General features: G+C 39.0%; 1 protein-coding gene across 1 annotated transcript in view; it reads right to left on the reverse strand.

Annotated features, from left to right (window-relative positions):
* Nucleotides 1–3,244: 3,244 nt before the first annotated feature.
* LOC124408163 overlaps nucleotides 3,245–16,847 on the reverse strand; it is a 64,895-nt gene continuing 51,292 nt past the window's right edge. The window contains exons 7-10 of the mRNA XM_046884903.1: nucleotides 11,453–11,762; nucleotides 8,298–8,610; nucleotides 4,008–4,217; nucleotides 3,245–3,923 (exon numbers count right to left, since the gene is read on the reverse strand). Of these exons, the coding sequence (XP_046740859.1) occupies nucleotides 3,285–3,923; nucleotides 4,008–4,217; nucleotides 8,298–8,610; nucleotides 11,453–11,762 (1,472 nt within the window). The 3' untranslated portion in view covers nucleotides 3,245–3,284. The remainder of the gene's footprint in view (nucleotides 3,924–4,007; nucleotides 4,218–8,297; nucleotides 8,611–11,452; nucleotides 11,763–16,847) is intronic.

Consider the following 16,847-nt stretch of genomic DNA (forward strand, 5'->3'; position numbering starts at 1 on the left):
AATGAAAACACTTAATATGGAATTTTTAAATATGGATTTTACTTATTTCGTCCCATTCCCATTGAAAAATTTGTCAAGTCAAGTCAAGTCAAGTTAAAAAAAAAAATAAAAATACATCCGATCAGTGGTTTAAAAAAAGTACGTATAATAATAATTAATGGATTTTTCAAACACGTATTACATTTATTTAGAGGATATGTGTATACATATATAAATACATAAATATTTTTCATAGTAAAATCGTTTTCAAGCTACGGTAAAATCGCGTAGTGGGAAAAGAACGATTTTCGTTCCGCGGTTCGCAGGATAATTTGTATATTTTATACTCTCTTTCATCTCTCATTTCATAATTTCGTTTTTCTCCAAATCAGAAACTTTAATACCCATGTATCATGATTCAATTGTGTAAAATTCATGCGGAAACCACAATTTAGTATTTCCACAGATTATACAAAGCAGAAATATAGGCTGCATATTTGCAGACGGTGATTCGTCTGTTTACAAATTTATTTCAATTCTCTACTCCAATCTTCTTCATTATTGTTAAATTGATTTTTCGTTATTTTACTTTTTCCATTTTATTTACACATATATAATATATCTATAATAATACCTACGCGAAACTATAATATAAAAGTTAGAAAAAAATCTTCACAAAAAAATACAAATTGTCACGCGTATATAAGTAATTTTGCAAATCAATTATTATCATTATTATTATTATTATTATATCGCGCTGTTTTAAATGATCGATTAATTATCTCGTCTCTGTCGCAAAGCTTTTATAATAATCGACTATTACGATACATCTTAAAATTATTATATATAATTAATCATTATTGTGTGAAATTTAGTGCCACCCGAAAAATTTATCGTATTATGCCTTTGATTAATGCAATGATACTGTTATAATAATAATAATAATAATAATAATAATAATAATAACATATAATATACATATATCAATAAAGAATCTCAAATTCTATATTCTATGATACAATTATACAATATCGTTTGGCAGTCGATTTTGCAAATCACTCGGTTATCGGTTCGTTTGTCATGTTTTGCATGATAGTAATAATAATAATTATATATAATTTTGTTTCTAATAATAATAATAATAATAATAATAATAATAATCGTATCATTGTGTGATTATAATTTATACGCTATATTGTATGGGAAAGATCAGTTTATAAATTTATACAATAGCTTTTTTCTTTGAAGATAATTTTCATGTGTGAATATGTACGTATTACATACTTATAATAATAATAATAATAATAATAATCTGTATTACGTATCATATTTCATAAAATTTCTAAATTTCCAACAATTTGATCAGCGATATCGCATGCATACTTATATATAATATATAATATGTAACCCAATCTCATGTACACCCACACTCATAAATATATCATATATGTATATATATAAATATATGATATATCTTGAGTTATATAATACATATATACTCAATTACTATCATACCGAGCTCAGCTGATCTAATATCTATCAAATATATTCCGAAAAATGTGATTAAAAAGTACATATATTATCATGAAATCAACAAATGCTTTATCGGCAAATTCATACTTTTATCATATTATAACACGGACAGCCTGTTTTTCGGAAATGATGAATAAAAACTAGTTTTTTTTTTTGCAAATTTTCGTTCAACGTCTAACATATACCGTATATAATACGTTAAACTACGTATATTATTATATATACACGGATGACGAAATTAATTGCTGCATAAACTTTTTACAATTACTTTTTCTATCTGTGATATATAAAGTAGACTGAGATAGATAGATGTATAAATAATCTTATGTGTATGTATATATAATATATATATATATTATGCAATCCCTTCGGCAAACGAAGATAAAGTTGTAACGATTACACTTCGAATCTTGTACGTATTTATATTGTTTATTACAAATCGATTACAAACCTCTATTTTGCGTTGACCCGATTAAATAAGATATATACGACATTTTGTACGATAGATAAGAGATTAGGAAGGTAGGTATCTAAGAAAAGTTTTTGGGACAATAATAATCTTCATAATTGTAGAAAAAATCAAACGGCTCTCGATTAACAAATAGAAACAATGATCTTGCAGCATTTTTCAATTCATTAATTACTCGGCGAATAACGAAAAGTAATAAACAGCCTAATTAAGCCTGCGACGAATATATTTTCATAACAATTAATGTATCCCCGAAACTCGATTCTGAAACACGATCATCCTCTAGATTAATGAATTATGTTGTAGCCTCTATTTGGTACTAAATTTTATATCTATATTTTTATTTTATTTTGGCACGGTTATAGATAAAACTTAAATTACAAATTCGACGATTCGAGAATAAAACCGTCTCTACGTAGGTATAAATACAACAGTAATTGGAATATTAATTGGGTGTTGAAAATTGAAAAAAAATAAAATAAAATAAAATTCATTCGACTCGTTTAACAATATACCAATTTCTTTAAAAATTACTAAAATTTAAAAATTGTAGAAAAACTTGTATTCAACTTTGGAAAATTCGACGCAACGCTCGAAATGATGTACGATTAATATATATATATAATGTATAGACGTCACGTTAGTGGATAAAGAAAAAAGGATGGAGAAAAATGGCTTCCATCCCTTACTACGTGTATGTATATATATATATACATAATAAAACAGAAATAAAATTACGTATGCGAAATCGATCGCGAGCATCGTATAATAAAATAAGAATAGCGCGTGACATCTTGAGAAAAATAAGAATAAGAATAAGAAGCAGAAAAAGGTAAAGAAAAATATATTTCTCAACATTTTTCTCGCTGATCCGAAAGTTCGTAGATATTTTACCCAGAGAACGGGGTCAAAAGCCACATCGATCTATATCCGTTCTAACAAAAACCTCAGGATCATACATATATGTATAAACATATGTATGCTGTATATATATGTATATATAAATATACGACACCGCGTATAATATATAATATATTACGATCGGATAAAGGATATAAACTTCCGAGCGTGAATCAAAGTCTCCTCCCCCCTCTTTTATTATTCCCGTTTCGAAATATAAGCAGAAATTGCGTCCCCTCAACCCTTGGAGAACCGCACATCGATATTTTACGGTCCGTCGATTAGTCGGAGGTTTGCAATAATTTTTCGGTGTGCAAAAATCCATCCGGGATGGTCGGTGGATTTGCCGAAGGTGAGAAACCGGAGTGTCGAATTTGAATTATCCGAACCGCAGCCGACCATCTCACTTCTTTTTGTGCTTTCCGTTCTTCTGGACCTTCGATATCCGCAGTCTGCAATGGGCACCTCCGGTGTAAAGGACTTCAGCTCTTCCGGCGTCTTCGACGGCAGCGACGAGCGCTTTAACGGCCTTGACGTTTACGTCCTTGGCGCTGATCTCGAGTGAAGAACCGGGGAAACGATCCCTGAGGGTTTTTCCCAGGACGGCGGCCTGCGCCTCGGAAAGCTCGATGCCGTCGATGCAGAGCCAGGTAAGGGCTTGGAGGCTGCCGACGACGGTGCCGAGGAAGCTGTGTTCCACCTGGACCTTCTTGACGCTGTCGGTGACGATGAGACCGTTCATCTTGAGGAAGCTCAGCCCGCAGAGCTTCAGGTACTTCGATATGTGTCGCATCGTCCGGTCGCAATCCTCAAGCGTAACTCGCCAGAAGTTCATCCTGAGGGACTGGAGGCTCCGGAAGTTAGAAGACAAACAGCCGAAAAAGCTCGTCAGGATCTTGTCGTCGATGAATAAGAGCGAGCCGCTGCTGCCTCCGATCGTCGATTTATCTAGAGACAAATCAAGCTCGCTAAGCGCGGTGAAACCGCCCAGGAACGGCAGCAGCAGCGGCCCTCGCAAGGCGAGCCGGTCGTTCACTGTCACCTGGGAAATTTGAGGGTGTTAAACGGGGGTTGAAGGTGGAGGATGGAAGGACGTCTTGGCGGACTGATCGGGCCCAAAACTCACCTGGAAGCCTGCCAGTCTCAGGAAAACTATCGCCGGACACGCAGGCGGTTCTGCAGCCCTTAAAAGTTCCGCTCCTGCGTCGTCCCGACGCCCCAACCTGGAGAGAGGTCCTTCGTGAACTGCCAGGTGAAGTCGGGCGTTGCATAAGCTCAGTTCCCGGACGCTTGTGCATCGTAGAAGCTCGGAAAATACCGTCAGGCTGTCGGATTCCTGGGGAAAAATTAATACCAAGAGTATGAATGACGGATTTTTATCACGAGATTGATTCCTGAATTTTGTATTTATCGAATTGTTCAAACCGTGAGGAAAAACAGAAGCAATTATATTTACTGGAATTTTTTTAAATGCTCGGATGCATCAATTATTCATTTCGAATTGTTTGAAATTTTCTTAAAAATCCAGTAAATCCCTTCGATTTCATTTAACGAATTTGGCGATCATTTTAATTTGCCACAAGCATTGATCTGTAAGTTTTTTAAACAGATTCTTGTAGTTTAAGAATATGCTCAATGCACAAAAATTGGGGAATTAACAGGGATGATAAAACCTGCAAGCTATGCCGAAAGATAATACTGCAGCAGTATCGTGCAGTGATTAATAAATCAAGTAAAAAAGTTGGAATATAGTGCGATTTTTAATAGGCTTTTAATTATTTAAAACTCATGATTAATTGATTCGTTAATTTAGTTGCTGAAAAGGTTAGGCGTTTGCACAGGGACTAGCTGTGAAATTTGTTCTCGTTTCTCTTCGCAAGTAGTTGGGTGTGTATACAGCTGCGTATGTATACAGGGTGTACATTGGCTTATTATATACCGTAGCTATATACATGTATAACGTAAACGTAGCTATATTTGGTGTATAGAATTGAATTTTCAATCTCCGCATCGCGGGTATAATATATTCATCGAATAATTCTCGAAAAACTAACAATGATTAATTATATTTATCCGCACCCTTCGGTGATGACTCTTCGTCGCGATATTGTACGAAGGTAAATTTTCGTGATGAAAAATAATGTTCAACACGCCTACGCAGCTTGCATGAAAATTCGTATACATAAGAGATAATATTCTCACGTCCTTAAAAACGTTAACACCCTCTCATTATACCGGTTAAATAACGATGTCGGCGATTTTAAACGCCTCGTTAACTCCTGCAGAGCTGGCCCACCCTGGTGGGCACATCCCTGTATAATATACCTTATACTGGAAGCTTGTATAAATTTCCCTCGCGAAATATTATACAGGGCTACACAACCCTGGTAGGTACGCGACTCTGCATTGCTCCTCGAGATAACTCACTATTAAGACGATGAAACATAACGGTTATGGGATCCCTTCTCCCCGTCTCTGAGAGCTGGGCCTCTCGAAATTATATGGCCGTGTATGTATACACGAAAAAGTGAGAAAAGGAAAAAGTACAAGGTTCTTACGTAGTATGAAAAAAGTTTCGACGGGTACAAAAGGTGAAGAAAAACTTTGGGAGCTTTTGGCGAATAATGTATACGAATAAGTTTGATCAAGTTGAAATGCGTATAATCGACGCAATTATAACTTAGTCAGAAGCTTGAAACTCTGTGGTTCAAATTTCTTTTTTCACACATTTCGATTTTTATTCTACATGTAGCTTCGATTCAAACCGCGAGAAACTCGCTTACTTGTATATACTATATATAATGATTAATGATAGGAGGGTTGAGAGTGGATTTTCTTTCGTAAAGTCGGGTGAAAATTCGGGCAGAGATTTTTCCGTCTGCGGGGAAAAAACGCGAGAGGAGAAAAGCGGCTGCGGCTGTCCGAAACCCGGATAAGCTCGAAGCGTCGCGTCGCAAAAATATTCGAGCGAGGAATAATATGTCGTCGGGGTGTGTTCTTTCCTTTTTTAGACAAACACACGGACTCCTGATCCCGATTCTGGGCTCCTCTTATACTCGAGGCAATTCCAGGTCTGTGATCCTCACCAGCTTTACCCACGAAACCAAACAATATGCTGCTGCTCAGACACCCATCATCAACACCACGGCGTTTGCCTCGTGTTTGCCGGCTAAATCATCCCCCTGCGGGTATACGGATACACGGGTTTTTAAGGAATACATATTCGGGCGATATAGACGCATCGATTCGGCCGGATCATTTTCACGAATCCGTCGTAAATCCCCGCGAAGAGAATATTCCACGCGGATTTTCAATACATTTTGAATTCGAGTAAAACCAGCGAAAGAAACGCGCGTCTTTTTCTGCCCGAGCTGCTGGTGTGATATTCGAATATTATGTTCAAGGGTGTAGCGTATCCTACATCCCCGAGTATTCTAGAACAGGGTTCGTGTCTTGGCTAACTGTCGGTATCTGTACCGGTTTTAGGAATCCATATCCACAACACTTCTCGTATTTTCAGCTGTCGGTAACTGTCGGTAATTGTGTTTGTGTAGGAATCTGTATTCAGACCTCTTCTTGTATTCAACTACTTTGAATTTTATCGATCAATGTAAATAATTAGTGATTGATTATTTAGTGATTATTATTTATTGAGCCAGAATCACCCGCAGAAAAATCGATTTATTAGGGATGGTCCACTCGCAATAATTTTACGTGCTGCAATTGAGCGTCGACCAGACGATTTATTACCGTCTACATGCAGCTTCGACGCGTTTGAAATCTCGGCGTTCGCTAACATTTCTAGCCAAATGGCTGCCTGCATTCTGTCCAGGAATGCGGGGGTGGGTATTACGGGGGTGGCCTATTGTTTCGAGGATCGGTGCAGGTATTATACTAGGCAGCATCGAGGGGTGCAGATTGTGAGTAGGGTGCAGGTAAATCTCCCTTTGTTCGATGCTCGAATCCCACCGTCGCCGTGAATTGCGCGGCAGCTTGCAGTCGCGATTTATATACCAAAGGTGTATAAAAATTTCTAACAATTTCATTCGAGAATTATTGTGTCTGTGTTATTCTTGTGCTGACCGTATTTTCTCCCTCCAAGTATTATACAAGTATTTTATATTACAGCTCTCTCTCTCTCTATACCCACGGGCCCGCTAAGTAACGCGTATTCTCATGCAAATTCGAGGGCCACCAGCCCCCAAAAACTCCGTCTCTCTACCTCTTCACCCCCTCCAAGCTGTGAAATTTATTGCACGCAATATCACGGAAAAGGATACATTATTACAAAATAAAAAACTAGTTACCAACTCGCACCCAGCACATTATAGGTATACAAGTATAATATACTCGTTCAGCGATTGGAATATTTACTTATATATTTACTCAACGATTTATCGCTTCAATTTACCAGTGAAAAACGAAAAGAAAATACGATGTGAAAATAAAGTTCAATTTGGCTGTGTTTTAAAAAATTCACAAAAATCACGTGGTTCGATGCAAACGCGGTTCTTCGCTTTTTATTTCTTCTTCTTTTTTTTTTTTCTCCTTAGCGGTCTTACGAACAATTCCGCGTATAATCCAAGGGCTGGTAAACCCGGGGTACCTTAACGAGGTTCGTCTATTGCGAGGAGCTTAACCGTCGAGCCGTAGCTGCCGGGGGTTTGGATAACAGAATACCGGCTATTATTTCAGGAAGTTTCGAGGTGCTGAGGAGTTTGTCTCCGCTGTCTCGGCTACGCACGACGATGGTTTAAAGTGGATGAGGCGAGCAAATTTGGTGTACATGTGCATACACGGACACATTCATATATACAAGTGGTACATTGTTGTTTGCCTTGTATATGTGTGCCTATTATGTAACCATAGACGGTATGAGACGGGTAATTAGCAGGATACGAAACAATCGCTTCCTTCCGTTGATCGATAATTAATTACTGTTCATGCATACCGCATAGCGATGCTGGCGAATTTCGTCATTGTATAACAGAACTCGGTCATAATACCAAATCTTCAAAGACGCGAAGACATAGATTACACGTTTTGTAGAATTTCAAAACGCAGCAAGAAGATGATATAGTTATAGAAATCCATGCGCATTTTGGTTTGATAAATTTTTGATAATTCTGATGGTTTCAGATTTTTTCCGGAATTCTATTCATATCTTCATCCCATAACTACTTGGATTTTATAAATTTTGAAACTCCATCGGATTCACCAAAATGTCGACATACTCACCCCCACACCACAATGGAATTGCGGTCACTCGACGCGAGACTAATTGATAAAAGATATCCTCGAGAAATCTAGAATGGGGTTTGTGTTTCGGCTAACTGTCGGTAACAGTGTCGGTGCAGGAATCTGCATCTAGAAATTTTCGCGTGGTGAATTAATAAAAGGGTAAATAAAGACTTACCTCTATTCTGAACGTCCATCCCTCCAGACTGAGTAATTTCAGGGTTGAATTTCTAGCGAGTGCGTGGCAGAGCAGACGGGATGGATGATCGTCGAGGGCTAATCGGGGACTCGCCAGATCCAGGAGCTGGAGACAGGGGGCCTCGGTCAGGGCCAGAACCAGGGGCATCATGTCGGCGGGTCGTGAGGCCCCTGCGGCCCTTAGAGCGTCGAGATTTCGGGCCAGTCTAATGGTCTCGGCGAGACATCCGGCGTCGAGACTTCCCAGAAGACATTTGGACACGTTCAAGGACCGGAGTTTGCAGTTCGGCTCTCTGAAAGTGGAAGAAAAGCAGCAACGAGTGAAAAAAAAAAAATTTCTCGTAATTTGGGACCTGGTAGTAATTAATAGCCACACGCAAAAAAAAAAAATTAGTGGAAATGTTATGGAAATTAGCTTGACCATGTGACTCGAGCTTGCAGTAAAATTTATTTTTGTATATATTGTTGAAGACGCGTTTTTTACAAATCGACTATTCAAACGGGCTTCCAGCTTTTAAGCGTTATTTACCAAACTCTGTTGCTGCTATCGCACTCGAAGGGATGAATGTCATTTGATGTTGAGGTATAATAATTCATACGCTCGTTGTTTCGCGCAATCGACGACGAATTTCGATCAGCCCGCGGGGGTGGATAATTTTAGCCCGTTAATATCCTGACCCGGTGAGTTTACACGTTTTTTGAAAAAAATATTGCCTTATCGGGTGGCGCATGCAATAACAACGCGACAGCAAGTTGTTTATCTTTTTTCGAATAATGTTTGTTCGTTAGGCAGTTTATATCTGGTACAACTACGCATGGAAAAACTCGTCGAAAGCCCCTTTTGGAACAGCAAAACCGTGAAATACACGATCAATTGCTGTTATAACGCAATACGGGTATGAATTAATGGAAATCGAGGGTGCAAGCGTTCGCCATTGCTGATCTGTCAAAGCAGAGTCATCCGTGTATAATCCGCGTCAGCTTATCAGCGAGGGTCTTTTCAAGGGCTGTTTATAATTATGAATTTCATTAGCGGAAATCAGGAAATTAAAAAATTTCCCAACAAATTGAAAAAAAAAAATTAGTGCTTTTCAAAGTGAAAAAAATCATATAAAAAATTGCGGGGCACTCCCTCACCCTCTCTCGTGGAAAATAAAAGGAAAGGAAACATTTCTAAAGCTTCTTCAAGGAGAACTTTTCCTCACCCCCGTTTCGCAATATTTCGTACACACGTATGACGTATTGACAGACATGATACCGCAGCACGGGGCTGCTTTCGAAGCCCCATCGATCACGGAAAAGGACGGAGGGCTGTGATACGTGCGTTATAAGTGTCAGAGTTAACCAGACGCATCGCTCGCAAACCCATCAAATTGAATGAACAATAAAACAGCGGTTAGCCCCCGGGAAACAGGGGGTGGATTTCAAGGACCACAATTTTGCAGGCTTTCCTTGCTTCTTTGTTTCCACGATTTTCCATTCACTCCCCCCTTCGACTTTCCCTCTTTCCTTACATCCAATCACCGGTGGTGAAATTCTTCGATTATTACACCCTTGTAATTCTGTTCCAATTGTTATTTTCCACTCTGTTAAATTTTTTCTACCATTTTTTTCTTCCTTTACTATTACAGACTTGCCAAATCGTTGGAAGGAATCGCTCCGGACTTTATCACGAAGCTTGAAAGTGCGGTTGGAGTAAATGAGATGTTCAAGGAAAATCGAACGTTTTTAAAAACTCACCCCTGCCTGTTGAAACTTGCACAACCGCAAACGCCTCGAGAAAGCGTTAAGGGGTAGGAAATGACGAAGCGTTGGCTAATGGATGCTCGACGGGCGTTTGGTAGTTAGGCACTCAATTCACTGAATGCTTTCAAGGAGTTCGGCCTGGGAACTTGGCAAAGGAGAGAAGGAGACTGACTGCGGAGGGTGAAAACGCGAGAGAAAGGGTGGTCCCCCCATCGATTTAGGGAGATAATCGATTTACTACAATATAATTTACACGAACATGGAAATAAGAGGAAATTACGCAGGAAGTCCAACGACGCTTTTTTCAAGATTATTAATTCAATTATCACAGCGTCGACTAATGCAAATTTTTACCCCGTAAGAAAAAGTCATTATTATTATTATTGTTATGATAACCTTCTGCCCTTAATGAATACTCGATTATCTTTCTTGACTTTATCTACAATTTTCTTCCTCCTCTTCACCACCTTCTTTTTACAAATGCAGAGCAAATAAGGGCGGAAATTAAAATCCAATCCCCCGTGAATTTATCAACAATGCTTTACTGATTTATAACAGGTTGAAATTTTCGAACCGTATTATTATGTAAAACTGTAAAAGTTCGTTGATCTGTTTGTAAAATATTTAATTAATACTTCATCGATTTTAATAAGCTAGAGCTTGCAAGGGGTGAGAATTATACACGATAATGATTGTGCTGTTCGTATACGAATAATATAAATTTCATCACACATGTAATAATTAGTTAATTAAAATTCCGTCACATTTTTCAGGAGACGCAACGGGGCGGAAATATTCGACTTATTTTTCGTCCCTTTTTTCTCTTACTTTCTGATCACCGGCTGAATATCGGCGGCACGTTTTATCAGGGGTGAGTTTTCTACAATCGTTCGTTAGGAATTGGGTTAAGAATGTTTGCCCCAGAGACGCTTCCTGCAGGTTTATTATACCGCCTGAGAGGAAGTCTTCAAGAGATCCAACGTTCCATAGAACCGCCATATATAAGGGGAGCACGAATGGTATCCATGAATTTATTAAAGTGAAAGAAGTAAAATTTTCCACCAAGAAAAATGCGTGCAGAAATATTTCACGATCGATTCTTCAACTCTTTTAAAAAATTCTCTAATCGATGTGAATTTTACAACCCTTTGTTAAGTTGATAAAAAATAAATCGATGGTCTAAAAGGAGACGAAGAATGATAGTGAAAATCGGAATTCTAACGATTTGCAATTTCTAAACTTTGTATTCTGGCCCTTATTCTTCAAATTCAATAAATTAAATTTTCCGCTTCTTAAAAAATCCGATATTGTGGCCCGTCTGTGTTTTGATTTCTCTATACTTTGAACTCCACCCGAAAAACCTAAAAAAAAAAACACCTGAATGCTCACCTTATGGCGCTGAATATCTCGTGGAAACCGGTGCCTTGATGACTCGGAAGATCGCAGGTCGGCAGAGGATGAAGAAGGGGTAGTCGATGGCAGAGAACACTATCGCTGTTGCGTTTGCTACCGTTTTCCCTATCATTGGGCATAGGGACAGGCCCCAAGCCCAGCGGAAGTCGAGGAAGGGTGGCGGGCCTCGTCAGACTTCCGTAAACCGTCGGCGCTCCGCGAGGAAGCGACGAGTAGCACCGGTTCAGAGGCAGTGTTCCGAGGGTGCTGGAAGCGCACCCGCTGCTCCCTGAGCCAGAACCGGAACCTGAGAAAAGGAATCACTGATCGTTAGAAGCCTGCAGGGGTCAGTTGCTACAAGAATGGCGAAAAAAATGTATTTTCGATTAAACCGATAATTTTTTCCCGATTTATCGAGTATAATCGATTAATTTTTAGACCGAGTTAATCGACAGACTCAATTAGTTTTCCTCGTAAGCTGTTTTTGTTTTTTTTTCAATCCCATGAACGACGCCTTGCAATAACAATTTATGTGGTTACAGTATCGATTATTATGGTTGTCTTACTTACTAAGTATGTACCTATTTGATATAATTAGTCAAAGACGAATGAACGTTTTTACCTGAAATTAAAAAATATTTTGAATAAATGTTTGAGAAGAACTTGGCAGCTTGGGGATATAATAATTTAATTAATGCTCGATGTGCGAATAACTCGTATTAATCATGAAACAAATGAGAATCATCGATTTCTGACGAACCAGCCTCTTCAAGTCCACGACCTTTTTCTACCCTTGTAAAATGGCTGTGGATATACGGCATTAGCATACGAAAACGTGAGGTGGCACATTCACAAGACGTGTCAACTCGCTCCTCGGCCTCAATTTTCATCTGCAACAGCGATTGCAGTTCGTGCACGAAGTGAACAAGTCCTGAAAATGCGTTTCTTCGATCGCTTATACCGTTTATTCTTCCTCGCGTTCGTGTTAAGGTTATTGTAAAGTCACGTTTTACACCTCGAAAACGCGGTGAGCCAAAACTCTGATACCACTCAAGCGATCAGGATGAAACTTGGGCAATTGATGCCTTAATTTGGCAAAAAGTGGAACGAAAAAAATTTTACAGATCGGTTATCACTCAACGAAATTGGGAAAATTTTCACAGATGCACCAAAAGGATCAATCTATCCGGGATGATGCCACTCGGCGTTGATGAAACACACACGTTGAGCCCAGTCTCATAAGATTTGATGGTAAAATGACGAAATGGCCGCTGATCTGGTTTTACGATTACAAAGAACACCGTCATCTCATTTTGGCGACATTTTTTACCGACGTTACACCCCCATAAACAGCATGCGTGTAATGTCGGTAAAAAATGTCGCCAAAATGAGATGACGGTGTTCTTTGTAATCGTAAAACCAGATCAGCTGCCATTTCGTCATTTTACCATCAAATCTTGTGAGACTGGGCTCAAAGTGTGTGTTTCATCAACGCCGAGTGGCATCATACCGGATAGTTTAATCCTGTTGGCGCAACTGTGAAAATTTTCTCAATTTCGCTGAGTGATAACCGATCTGTAAATTTTTTTTGAAAATTTTCAAAAAGTAAAACTTCGTTCCACTTTTTGCCAAATTAAGGCATCAATTGCCCAAGTTTCATCCTAATCACTTGAGTGGTGTAGGAGTATTGGCTCGCCGCGTTTTCGAGGTGTGCAACGCGACTTTATAAGCACCTAACCTAATTCTCACCCTTCCGAACTTAGGTATTTTGACGAAGTTTCACCTCGGCGTTGTTCGGCCTGCAATTTTCTTTCTCACGCCATGGAAAAATCGCGGAGACGTTGACGAATTCGCTTTCGCATTTCCCCCAAGAGAGGAAAGTTCCATTTCCACCTCTGCCAAGGCATCTAAATCGTTTTCTATTGGCAATTATCAGCCTTCGGAGAGACGGGTGCGATAATAGAAGAAGTAAATTGAAAACGGGTGTCTAAAGTTCTCTTTCTTTATCCCGTCTCTGCTCAATACCCGACAGTTCCACAATACGTCTACGTCAAGTTTAAACCCCGAGGTGAGGCAATTGGTCTGAGTGGTTTCACAGTTCTAAGAAAATACCCACCGATAAAGTGCGCAACCGATGACAAACGTATTCAAACGATTTTCAAAATTAGCTAAAACAATTTCACGTTACGTGTCTAAACAATTACAGCTATCAACTAAAGGGGTTTAAATATTTTATCCCACAGCCGTAACATCCCTCCAAATTATTACGTAAATGGCAAAAAATTTCCACAATTGTCGAGTGTTACCCATTTTTGCAAATTATCTGCAGACGCTTTTATCCCAATTCTACGGCTTTTCGCAGTTTCACTGCAGGAACATAGGTGACGAAATATGCAAAAACTCAATCTGCGTTTCACAAAAGATGAAAAAATCTACATAAAAAAAAAAAAAAAGCAAAATAGGGACTGTACAAGGGAAAAAGTATCTGTTAGGGTGGAAGATGATAAGAAGCGTAAAAAATGCAGAGAATAATAAAAAGTGGAGAAGAATAGGCGGGGGTGGGGGGGTGGAAACTATTGGTAAACTGTCGCCGCGAGGACTTTCACACCCGTAAAATAAGGGATAGCGTTATGCGGACAGGAAAGAGTCCTCGGCTCGTCGACGAGCTTTTTTTTCCCCTGTCGTAAATCGATTCGTCAACCCGTTTCAAAGCCGCGATGAGACGGATAGAAGCGGTTGTATTCCGAAGACGCTAAATCATTACAAGAAGACCTGACCTAACGTCGGGTATTTCTGATCGTCGGACCGCGTGCGATAAAAGTCCAAGCTGACAGGAAGACGGGTAGAAAACGCTGACGGATGAATCGGGGGGAGAAAATGATGGGAGGAAAAAAAATCCTGGAAGGTCAGAGGGGTGAAAAACAAGACACCGAGGGATGAGTCGCGGAAAAAAACCTGCAGGCGCCGCCAATTATCGGATCGCCTGCATCGTTTGGCGATAAATTTCAACCCAAATTGGATCCTTCGTGTATGTGTTTTTCTTTTTTTTTTTTATGTTTAATTTTCATTCGAAAAAAGTTCGAGTATCGGATTTTCGGAACGTCGCGTCGTCGGTTTCATTTCATGGACGAGAAATTATTATACCGATCGGTATAGCGAACGCTAAATAATACGATCTAGAAGTTATTTTCCTCCCCTGGTTTCTAGGTCGCGCAACCCTTGATTTATGGCTACCAATCAATTCGCCGGGAATAACAAGTGGACGACGGAAAAGTGTATTAGAGAAACTTTTCGATGAGCAGAAAAACAAAATTGAACGTTATATATATTAGGGTGCTTCGTTTGAGACGACTATTTTTTTTTTTTTTCACTCCCGACCTAAAATTTTATCAAACATGTCGAAAGAAAAATTCCCTTTAAGTTACAGACCTCAAAATTAACATTATAAGTACTTTCTCTTGGCGTGAAAAGATTTACCATCTAAAATTTTACGTCGGGAGTGAGAGAACAAAATAAAAAAAAAAAAAAAACGGTCATCTCAAACGAAGCACCCTAATAGTATATTTATATTTGTAAATATTGTTAATATCACATTATCGCTTGAATGAACGTGTTGAAGTTATTTTCAACAAGTCGGATGTAATTAGTTCTTCCGGTTTGTCAGAGCCTCGACAAAGTCTCAATCTCCACTTTCACCCTTTCTGCAACCTACCCGAAGTTGAACTTGAATAACGAACAACATTACAGAGTATAACCAGAACAACGCGCAACGAGATTACCGCAATCCCGAGTGCTTTTGGCGAACTCTCGTTCGTCTCTTAAGTGAATGAGACGGGGCGTGGTGAAGGTGGGTGAAATCGGGGGGAAACCGGGGCTGGAAGCGAAGGAAGCAGCTATCGCGTATAACCCATTACGGAGGGATGAGAACGGGGCTTGACACTGTTGATTAATACGTCGGATAATCGCGAGTTGCAAATCGGTGGAATTAAGCGGCTTCGGAGAATATACTCGCGGTTTGAAATCGGAATTTGTCGAGAATCCGCTCGCTGACACATCTCGCCTCTTATTCGCCAAATTATTATTAATGTTGCTGGTACCTGACGCGTTGAAAAGCCGCCGAGAAATGCTGCACGCGGATTCTAAATCACCAATTTATTCCTTGGGTATGTATAAAGCAAAGCTAAGCTGTATCAGCCTGCGCACTTCTCCTCAACAATCATCCGTGGCGTCTTTTAACCAAATAGGCCTTCATCTTTATTCATATTAACCCTGTAATATAGCCTGTTTTACCGCAGGAGAAGGATCTTCAATTTTCCTGCATCATGTATACAGGATTTATACTATATATGTGTATAGGTATATACAGTGTAATAGGTAATACCTTCGTAATACATACTGGGAAAATGAGTTTCCTGAAATTTAAATAATCCTGTCAATACACCAAGCCTTGATTTTGCTTATTCGCGCTGTTAAGGAACCGGTAGAAGGGGTAGAAAATTTGTCAAATTTTACGATTATGCTGCAGATAGTTTTTCTTGAATGATCACAAAAGGTTCGTTAGCTCGAAATTTTTTTGTCAATTTTTGCTCTGCAGATTAAGATCGTGATCGAATTTTTTTGAAAGAAGATTAAAAAATTTTTTTAACCTACATTGCGTTGGAAGATGTGATGAAAGACTTGAATCATTTTATCGTATAATGGAGTTCATTAAATTAATTACATTCAGCGCATCCCGTATATTTGAAACAGAAAAATTGACACGAGTTGTGCGAAAGATATGGAAAAAAATCAAATTTTTTCAGGTACGGATATGTACTAAAAATGCGATACAGGGATGAATCACTCATCCTATAAACTCCGGCAAAAGATACGCAAACGTCAACCGTATCACGTGTGTATAGAAATGTTTACGCAGCTACTCGCGGAATCCAGGAAGCTAAAATTCGGGAATATATATACATATCCTCTATATCCTTGGCTATCTATGTCTCTCTTTCTCTTTTTCACTCGTTCAAAGCGTTTGAAAATAGGCTGTTTGCTGACACGCCGATATTCAAACGATATCTCTCGGCTTGCGTATACAAGATAGCGAAATATCGAGAATCGTGGTTGTTAGGTATGTACAACACCGATATTGACACAGCATCTCAAACTCCGTCCGCACTTTAGGTATCAAAACTTTATATCCACATTCAAACCCCTTTTTCCCTCTCTTTCTCTCTCTCTCTGTCTTTTTACTGACAACCGTATCGTTCGTTTTTCATCATTATTCATTTATTTATTTATCTTTTTTTTCTCTCTTTTATTGGTATCAATAATGTTGCCCATTACTTTCGTTCTCATCCCTTGGCAACGATCACCTCGTATCGGAAAATATTAGGATTATATTACA

The sequence above is a fragment of the Diprion similis genome, chromosome 7 (genome assembly GCF_021155765.1).
Source record: "Diprion similis isolate iyDipSimi1 chromosome 7, iyDipSimi1.1, whole genome shotgun sequence".
Classification (NCBI taxonomy): Eukaryota; Metazoa; Arthropoda; class Insecta; order Hymenoptera; family Diprionidae; genus Diprion; species Diprion similis.